Raw genomic sequence first — 9,773 nt, 5'->3', positions numbered from 1 at the left:
TTAGCAGCACTCCGAACTCTAGGTCTTTGATGAATTGAGAAGCATCCTCATTAGGCAACCTAAGAAACTTAGGAAAATCTTGGGCCATCTTGTGCTTGCAACAATACCTACATATGTGAAGTGACAACTTCTTCTCAGTCACCTCAAAACAGTGATGAGAGAAACCAGAGGACAGTGGGTAACCTTTATAATAAGCCTATGATGGTAGTGGCTTTCTCAGCTTTCTATTTGCTTTTCTTTGCTTCCGGCGTTCCTACTTTACGTTTCTGTTTTAGCCATCACAATGATGACACGGGAGCGTTCTCAAGCTTTCTATTTGCTTTCCTTGCTTGTGGCTTTCCTGCGCTACGCTTCGGTGTGTCCGCCATTAGCATGATGACACGTGGGTGGCAAGTGGCTTATACTCCTTTCAGATAAAAAAGCCAGGGGTTGCACAACACTATCAAGGTTAATTGAAAAGCACGCGTGCGTGAAGCTAGAGTGTGAGACATGTGGGTGACACGTGGCTGATGCTCCGTTCAGATAAAAAGCCAGGGGTTGCAAAAAGCTAGACCGGGGTAACCGACCAAGGTCAAGGAAAGCAAGGGCAACAAAGGCAGAGCGCCCTAAAGATAAAGAAAAACCCTAATTGCGCAAGGCCATCTTTCACTTTGCCTCTGCTACGTCTTCTGTTTCTCCCTTGCCCTCTGCTGGTTTCCAGGCTTTCTTCCATCTCCAGCTTCAGCTATGACTTCCCGTTTCTGGACTCAGCATGTATGTTTTTTTCCCTCCCTCTTTTCCTTCGCTCAAAATTTGTCGTCCTTGAACAATTCTAGCTCGCAGCTCTCCCTGCTCGCATAGAATCTCTCTAGTTTTGAACATGTTGTCATGATTTAGCCTCCTCAATCCTTACTGCAATGGGGAAATTTTGTGGATCTGGGACGCATCCGTGAAAGGGGTGGAAGCTTCTGAAGCTAGGGATCTGTCCGAGGATTGGTCCGTTTCGGTTTATGCCGACTCAAGTGTTACGCTCACTCTTTTCGTGTTACCGTGTCTATTTGCAGGATGACAGTGAATCCGAGGAGGAAGAGAGCGATATCGAGGACGAAGTTCAAGCCGGTGCACAGGATGGAGGATCTGCAGCGGCGGCAGCCTCGAAGTACTTGAAGGAGAATAGTAGTGACAGCGATGATTCGGACGATCAACGGCGAGTGGTTCGATCCGCTAAAGATAAGCGTTTTGAGGAGATGGCTTACACAGTCGAGCAGATAAAGAACTCGATGAAGATCAACGATTGGGTCAGTATCCAGGAAAATTTCGACAAACTGAATAAGCAATTGGAGAAGGTGATCCGAGTGACGGAATCTGAAGTTGCTCCTCGCCTTTACATCAAGGCTCTGGTAACGCTGGAGGATTTTTTGACCCAAGCTCTGGCCAACAAAGACGCAAAGAAAAAAATGAGTCCAAGTAACGCAAAGGCTTTGAACTATATGAAGCAGAAGCTCAAGAAAAACAATAAGCTTTACGAAGTTGCAATTGAGAAATTTCGAGCCAATCCTGAATCAGAGGTAGAGGAGGAAAAGGAGGGTGACGATGACGAAGAGCCAGATTCTGAAGTTGACTACAGTGATGAGGAGCCCGGAAAGATTGCAGGTTTATCAGACTCAGAAGATGATGAGGATGACGGTGACGGGAATGCTGAAGATGGAGGTTGGGAGAAACAGAGAACGAAGAAGGAAAAGTCTATGGACAAACAGTTTTCTAAAGATCCGAGTGAGATTTCATGGGATATGGTAGATAAGAAGCTAAAAGAAATCACAGCAGCCAGAGGCCGGAAGGGGACTGATAGAGCAGAACAAGTTGAGCAGCTGAGCTACCTGTTAAGAGTTGCTAAGACACCTGCTCAGAAATTGGAGGTCATGATACATGTTGTTTCAGCCCAGTTTGATGTGAATCTGAGTTTGAGCACTCATATGCCCATTCCTGTCTGGAAGAAGTGTGTTCAGAATATTCTGGTGATCCTAGATATACTAGCCCAGTTCCCTAACATTGTATTGGAAGAGACAGCTGAACCTGAGATCGAGAACGAGACACAGAAGGGTTCTGATTATGAGGGTCCCATTCACGTGTGGGGGAATGTTGTTGCTTTTCTGGAACGGATTGATGATGAGCTGTTCAAAAGTCTTCAGTTTATTGACCCACATACTAAAGACTACATTGAGAGGCTGAGGGATGAGCCTCTCTTCATGGTTCTTGCCCAGAACGTGCAGGAGTATTTGGAACGCATAGGGGATATGAGGTCTGCGGCAAGGGTAGCTCTGCGAAGGGTGGAACATGTTTACTACAAGCCTCAAGAAGTCTATGAAGCTATGAGGAAGCTAGCTGAGTTGCAAGCACGTCCAGACCTTGTCCTGGAGGGTGCTGAAGATGGAGAGGATGGCTTTGATGATGAGATAAAGTTTGAGATGAAGTCAATTGTTGATGTGAAGGGTCCTCCTTCATTCGTTACCACACCAGAACTTGTGGCACGTAGGTGCTCCTTTCCTGAGCTTAGTAGAGATTTGATGGATCAGCTAGTAACACTTATTTACCGGATAGGTGATGAGCGCACTAAGGCAAGGGCAATGCTTTGTGATATTTATCACCACGCAATCTCTGAGAACTTTCATACAGCAAGAGACTTGCTGTTGATGAGTCATCTGCAAGATAGCATTCAGCATATGGATATTTCAACCCAGATCCTGTTCAACAGAGCCATGGCTCAACTTGGCTTGTGTGCGTTTCGGGCCTCCATCATAGTAGAGGCCCATAATTGTCTGTCTGAGCTGTATGCTGGCGGAAGAGTGAAAGAGTTGCTTGCCCAAGGAGTTTCACAGAGTCGATATCATGAAAAGACTCCTGAACAGGTGTGCTTTGATGCAACTCTAGTTGATAGGCTTTCAGTTGACAGCTTCCATTGCGTTGAATGGTGGAAGTCGTACTGTTTTCTGTCTTCATTTATACTAACCATTGTTTTTAAAATGTACTTGTTTAACTGTAAATTGTATTGTAACAATCTACAAGTTATGTCAGGCATGCATTGTCTTGCTCGGTATTTAAGTGTCTGCAAGGCTTTCTGGTGTCAATAATGGCTGTGGCATGGTGCAGGAAAAGCTGGAGAGGCGCAGGCAGATGCCTTTTCACATGCACATAAATCTGGAATTGCTTGAAGCTGTCCATTTAATCTGTGCCATGTTGCTGGAAGTACCAAATATGGCAGCCAATGCGCATGATGTGAAAAGAAAAGTAATTAGTAAGGCTTTCCGTCGTCTTGTGGATATAAATGAGAGGCAAACATTCAATGGTCCCCCAGAAAATGTGCGAGATCATGTCATGGCAGCTACACGAGCACTAAGCAAAGGCAGTTGGGAGAAGGCAGTGGAGGTAATTCAAGGCCTTGATGTGTGGAAGTTGCTTCCTAAAAAGGACCATGTTCTTGAAATGCTTAAGAGTAAGATTCAAGAGGAGGCTCTTCGAACATACCTGTTCACATACTCGTCATACTATGATGCCCTCAGCCTTGACCAGCTCATGAAGATGTTTGGCTTGTCAGAGCCTCAGGTTCATAGTATTGTGAGTAAAATGATGATTGCTGAGGAGCTTCATGCTAGTTGGGATCAACCAACTCGCTGCATTGTCACTCATAATGTTGAGCCTACAAGGTTGCAAGCCTTGGCTGCTCAATTTGCTGAAAAGTTGACAGTTCTTGTGGAGAGTAATGAGAGGGCGTATGAAGCTCGCACAGGTAGTGGTCTGGAAGGACTGCCCCTTGGTAGACGCAAGGAAGGTCAGGACTATATTGGTGCTGCTGCTGGTCGATGGCAGAATGACTTTTCATCTGGACAGGGGAAGCAAGGTGGCTATGCAGGTTTCGGTGGTGCTGGCGGGCGGACTGGCTATGGTACCGGTAGAACTGGACAAGGTCGAAACATTGTCAATGCGGGTGGAAGTAATTTCCGGGATTCCCGGGTTAGCCAAGGAGGAGTTCGTGGTAGCAATACCTATTCGACAGGGTATCAAAGTACAAGGTACCAGGATGCATACAGTAGTGTAGGTAGGACACCATATCAAACTGGCCCAGCCTCGGCTAATACTGTTCGGGGTAGCCAATCAGATGGAGCTGGACGCATGGTCAACCTGACCAGGGCGAGTCGGTTCTAATATGTATATGGAGAGTTATCTTTTTTGATCCTCTGCTAATGTCTGCATCCCTTTTTTCAGTAGATGATTTCATTCCCTTAAAGGATCATTTGTCAGACTTCTCTCTATCTTTGTATGTCTTTGTTCAAAGACTTGATTTTAGCCTGACATCCTTGCAGTTCCGATTGACATGTTATCAAGGCATTTGTCCTGTTATTGTACTTTCTTTTGATGTCTGATTTCATTCATGGGTACAAGTGTATTGTCTTGAGCATCTTATTGGGTTTGCATGCTTTGAATCAATTTTTGGAGTTCCAATTTATAAGTATTCAATGTATTAGCATGCACAAATCTATTTTTTGATTCAAGTGCCTCCAGTGTTTGCAACAGTTTCTTGACATCGTTGACAAGGAATAATCTTTTTTAGCCCTTGTATACGTTTGCCTTTATGAGTATGTGATTTTGAAGGCATGGCATATCACATTTCAGCATTTTGTATGCCAAACAGTTCACGATATAGGCTTGACTTTGACTCTACATATTGTATGACTCCTATCCCTCATTACTAGTAGGCCATGCTGTCTCAACATTACTAGTATGACTCCTATCCCTCATTACTAGTAGGCCATGCTGTCTCAACATTATTAGTATGACTCCTATCCCTCGTCACTAGGACACGCGAGATAAAATTTCTTGTTTGGGTTCACAGGAGATGACTACTGATATGTCACATGAGATCTCCAGCGGATATATCCTTGATGATATGTCACAGGAGATATATCCTTGATGTAGTGGACACAACTTGCAAGACGACCAAAACCTGCAATCAACTTTTATACCTATGCTCTCAGCCTCGTCATCTATGAGTCTCTCCATAGCATCTGCACAGTCGCCCGACCTCTTCATGGGCAGCAGCAAAAATGGTTGCTAGGATTATACAAACAATTAGGCTGATGAGTATGATCAGGTTACGCATCTTTAGATCTCCATGCATAGTCACAATGAAACGCGTCTCATTGAATTTGAAACGTTTCGAATTCAATGAGACGCGTTTCATTGTGACTATGCATGGAGATCTAAAGATGGGTAACCTGATCATACTCATCAGCCTAATTCAGCACGTTTCGAAACGTTTCATGTTCAATGAAATGTGGCTAGGGTAAGCTTAGATAAAAGTTTGCAAGGCGAAATCTCTCGTACGGCGGCGACGTGGCGTGCATGTGCAAGTGACATCCTTGCTCTTCGTCGTTCGATTACCTGGAAATCCAAGCCCATGAGCCTCGGCCCTCGACTAGGCCATCCCTTGCGCACAACTGTCAACAAGTAGCCATGCAGGGTCTAGGGGCTTTTTGACGACACCTGAAGGCTGCGCCGCTAGCGGCTAGCTAGTTGCTATCTCCAAGCACCTTGGCCCCTACGCAAGGCTCAAGCGCCCTGGCCCCTGCGCCGCTAACTTGCAAGTTGCAAGGCTCAAGCGCCTTGGCCCCTACGCAATACGTGCACACTGGAGTCGAGCAGCAAGCAAGTACCACGGTCCACGAGCGTCGAGCAGCAATCGATATCTACTCCAAGTTCCAACGCCTTTGAACGACGAACAGGAGCGCCCAAGTGCATCGTGGACACGCAGGTTCGTTAGCTGTATATGCATGACGATAGTAGGTTGTAGCCCCTTTTGTTCGTTGCGTTGGAGCGTGGCAAGTAGATTGTTGCATGCATGATGCTGCTAATTGCCAGCTAGCTAGCTATTAGCTAGCTGCTGTGAGCAATGAGCATTGGAAGCAGTTGGCTGGTTATGTTCATTAGTATATACTATACGTAATACGTATTACTAACTACTATATTCACAATTCACAATACAAAATTTATTGTAATTTGTCTTGCAAGCTTGAAGCAACAAATAATCAAAGGGATTATTGGTTGTCTCGCAGGTCAAAGGACATTGTTTAGAGATGGGGCGAGCAAAGGACATTGTTTGGGAGCAAGTGCATGTGGAGCAACAGTATGGTGCTTCGGGTTCGAAACAATGGAAGTGTAAGCATTGTGGTGGCTCATTTTGTGGTAGTGCACCTCGTGTAAGGGCACATCTTCTTGGTATCATTGGAAAGGGTGTCAATCCATGTGTAGGAGAAGTTCCAGATGATGTAATTCTTTCCTTGGGAGGCACACCAAGTGGCCCGTCAAAGAGGGCACGAGTTGAGGCCTCATCAACACTAGTACGTCCTGGATCTCCTCCCAGGAGTCCCGTTCTATCTGTGACATCTGGACCCCCTCCTCCACTTTCACCACCTACACAAGGGGCTTCTTTTTCTATTGGTAGTGCTTCCACTAGACGGGCATCAGTGCGAGTTGTGAAGCCTCCAAGGTTTCCAAATTCAACCAGGTTACCACCCAGGCCAAGGACTTTACGAGCCAGTTGGGTCACAACTTTGCTTGCATTTGCTCGTCGGGCAACTCGCAAGCTCTTTTATGAGTGTGACCTTTCCTTTCACCTTGCTCGTACTCCAGCTTTTCAGGAGTTCGTTCAAGCAGTGGCCGAGGCTGGCCCTTCATTTAGGGCTCCATCTTCAGAGACTTTACGCACTCGGGAGCTGAAAGCAAAGGTCTTGCAAGTTGAGAAGGAGCTGCAGCCTATTAAGGCATCATGGGCTAGATACGGGTGCTCCATTTTGTGTGATGGGTGGTCAGATACCAGGAGGCGCCCGCTCATTAACATTCTTGTATCATCTTGCGTGGGTACTATGTTTTTGAGATCCATAGATGCATCAAATGAATCTCATACAGGTGAGTACATTTACAGCCACATTAAGAAGGCAGTAGAGGATGTGGGGCCTCAGAATGTAGTACAGGTGGTTACAGATAATGCAAGTAACTGTCAGCGCATGGGTGCGCTACTTGAGAGTGACTATCCGCATATCTTTTGGACTCCCTGTGCTGCACACAGTTTGGATCTTCTTATAGAGGACATAGGGAAGCTTCCTTGGATTTCCTTGGTGGTTGACAAGGCACGGAGCATGGTGACTTTCTTGACAAGGAAGCATAAAGCCCTTGCAATTTTTCGGCAACATAGCTCCCATGACATTCTGAAGCCCTCAAAGACCCGCTTTGCCTATCTCTTTATAGTCTTGTCACGCTTGGTAAAGGTGAAGCCTAACTTAAGGCGCATGGTAGTCAGTGAGGAATGGTTGAGCTGGGATAAGTCCAGCAAACCAAAGGCACGTGCCTTTGAGGACATTGTGTTTGATGGTGATTTTTTGCATGCAGCTGAGGAGATTGTGGGGATTGTGCAGCCCCTTTTCAGTACCCTTCGACTTGTTGATAGAGAAGGATGCACAATTGGACTCGTGTATGAGTTCATGGAGAAGGTTGGAGAGGCATTGAAAGGGTGCACATGGCTTGATGCAACAAGGTAAATGCAAATCATGAATCTTGACTTTTCAATTCACTGTTGGCTGCAATTAATTTTCTTATTTGCAGCTTTAAGGAATTGCATGTATGATGTTACATTTGTATTTAGAATCTAGAATCTAGATTCTAGGTTTGCAGCAACCTAAATATATTTCATTTGCACCCTACAGAGAGCAAGAGATTATGGCCTTGTGGGAAAAAAGATGGACATGGTTCCATAGGCCTATTCATGCAGTAGCACACATTTTGCATCCTCTATGGAGGAGGGAGGACCAATCGGATGATGCTGAGTTGACTGCAGGGTGGACAGGTTTCCTTGAACGTGCATATCAAGATGCAATATTGCAAGATGCTTTGGAGGACCAACTCCTCTCATTTAGGAACTCCTTTGGGGAGTTTGGATCAACTCGTGCATGTCTCCGTGATGGTCAGTTGAGGCCTGTTACCTGGTGGGAGAAGTATGGTCGGGGCACGTCGGAGTTGAAGCGCATTGCCCTCCGAGTCCTTTCACAAGATTGCTCATCTAGCGCCTGTGAAAGGAATTGGAGTGTGTTCTCACTTATACACACTAAAAAAAGGAATAGACTAGGCACTGGACAACTTGACAAGTAATTCATAATTTTGTGTGTGAGCACTCCGGCCTTTGGCATATCTATTTTCTTTTATATGCACTCAGCACACAGCTCATTATTAGCATTTGAATTATAGTTATGCTACAACCTACATGTATTTACTGTTAATTCATTTGGTGTATGGTAGGCTTGTATATGTCCATGCCAATCTACGACTTATTCGACGAATGAAGACCATTGAAGGTCCACAGGAGGTGGATCCTGATAAGATACGTGTGCAAGTCCCTGAGGATGAAATGCTTCATCCTATGCATGAGGATGATGATGCATATGCATTCATTGTTGAGGAGCGGGCATCGTTGGCACGTGCCACACGATCTCAGGCAGGCAGACGAGCAGGGAGAACAGAACCAACTTTAATAGCAGCCGCTCCAGAAGAACAGGAGACCTCCTCATCAACAGAAGAGGATTCATCCACTTCTGCAGATTCTGATAGTGATGATGGGGAGGAGGAGGAGGAGGGGGCTGAGGGCCAGGGAGAAGATGCCCGCAGCCCAAGCACCTACAGATCTTGATTCTTGCTGATTAACTTGCTACTTTCTTTCAGATTTCAGTAGAGTTTGAACTTTAGTTTTGTTGGAAATTTAAAGTTGATGCCTTCACTCTTGACTCTTGAGTTATGTAATCTAGGTTCTAGTCTATAGACTAGCAGACTATTTACAAGAGTGAAACTGAGAACTTCATTTATGTCCAGACTCCATGGTTGTGATTCCTGAACTTGTGAAAATTGAAATATGATAAAGTTTAAGGCTTGAGCTTGTAAATTGTAATCTGAAATCTGATTTTTTGTGACCTATCTAGATTCTAGTATCTACTCAACTGAAATCTAATTTCTAAAATTTAAAGGCTTAATTGAGCTTTGTAATCTACACTCTATTCTAATTTCTAGCATTGGCCATTATAGGCTTGTTGATAAAGTTGAAGGCTTGATTGAGTTTTCTAATCTGGAGTCTATAATCTATTCTACCATTGGCCATTATAGGCTTCTGTCAAGTCTTGACTCTTTTTCTATGTTTTTAGCTAGTTTTGCACAGTTTTGGCATACCAAATGTATGCATGCATAAAATTTATATTTTTTGGACCCAAAAAATACAATTTGGTTTTTTGAAACTTCACCTATTATTTTGAAACGTTTTGAAACGTTTCAAAACGTTTCACGTTTCAACGTTCTGAAACGTTTCATTGAACTATGTCTCCATGACTAATTCATCCACATGCCCTCTTGACTGTGTGCTGTATTCGATCGCCTTGCCTATTGTTGGTGCTCAGCGTATAATCATCCTTTAGGGAGATGGTGATGTATAATTTAAATCATCTATTGGATCAAAACAAATGTACATGATGCTTAAGACCTAGTGTCCATATGAAGGCTTATTATGTTGCATTAATTAATTAAAGGATCATGAGAGCCTCATTGTTGTTTATGCCTTGAGAAAGTCATATATGACCACCTCTTTAAACATTCATTTACTAATTTTTGTGGCTTCCCTTTCCTTCGCTAATTCATGAGTTTTGTTTCTAGGAGTTCCTATGCTATCCATGCATTTTGTGCCTTTGAGTTGTTTGGTTGGATGGAGT

At 44.4% G+C, this 9,773-nt stretch overlaps 2 protein-coding genes across 2 annotated transcripts; both read left to right on the top strand.

Annotated features, from left to right (window-relative positions):
* Positions 1–613: 613 nt before the first annotated feature.
* Positions 614–4,408, top strand: EIF3C (eukaryotic translation initiation factor 3C). Its single transcript, XM_087392267.1, has 3 exons — positions 614–753; positions 1,044–2,885; positions 3,127–4,408. Exons 1-3 carry the CDS (start codon positions 727–729, stop codon positions 4,177–4,179), a joined length of 2,922 nt encoding a protein of 973 aa, XP_087248393.1. The 5' UTR covers positions 614–726; the 3' UTR covers positions 4,180–4,408.
* A 1,699-nt stretch (positions 4,409–6,107) lies between these two features.
* Positions 6,108–8,710, top strand: LOC147888582 (uncharacterized). Its single transcript, XM_087392321.1, has 3 exons — positions 6,108–7,564; positions 7,734–8,171; positions 8,323–8,710. The coding sequence occupies exons 1-3, from the start codon at positions 6,108–6,110 to the stop codon at positions 8,708–8,710; spliced, it is 2,283 nt and encodes a 760-aa protein (XP_087248447.1).
* The last annotated feature ends 1,063 nt before the right edge of the window (positions 8,711–9,773 follow it).

Source organism: Dipteris shenzhenensis, chromosome 21 (assembly GCF_047967505.1).
Source record: "Dipteris shenzhenensis isolate YYH24624 ecotype China chromosome 21, Dip_SZ_1.0, whole genome shotgun sequence".
Classification (NCBI taxonomy): Eukaryota; Viridiplantae; Streptophyta; class Polypodiopsida; order Gleicheniales; family Dipteridaceae; genus Dipteris; species Dipteris shenzhenensis.
Note: the sequence above shows the minus strand (reverse complement) of the source record. Positions and strands in the feature narration are given on the sequence as shown.

What these genes read in the sequence shown, in the direction of transcription:
- EIF3C (XM_087392267.1), top strand. Translation starts at nt 727, where the DNA reads ATGACTTCCCGTTTCTGGACTCAGCAT. An exon ending in CCCGTTTCTGGACTCAGCAT is followed by an intron (nt 754 to 1,043) that starts GTATGTTTTTTT and finishes GTCTATTTGCAG; the next exon opens with GATGACAGTGAATCCGAGGA. An exon ending in ATGAAAAGACTCCTGAACAG is followed by an intron (nt 2,886 to 3,126) that starts GTGTGCTTTGAT and finishes GGCATGGTGCAG; the next exon opens with GAAAAGCTGGAGAGGCGCAG.
- LOC147888582 (XM_087392321.1), top strand. Translation starts at nt 6,108, where the DNA reads ATGGGGCGAGCAAAGGACATTGTTTGGGAGCAAGTGCATGTGGAGCAA. An exon ending in ACATGGCTTGATGCAACAAG is followed by an intron (nt 7,565 to 7,733) that starts GTAAATGCAAAT and finishes TGCACCCTACAG; the next exon opens with AGAGCAAGAGATTATGGCCT. An exon ending in GGCACTGGACAACTTGACAA is followed by an intron (nt 8,172 to 8,322) that starts GTAATTCATAAT and finishes GGTGTATGGTAG; the next exon opens with GCTTGTATATGTCCATGCCA.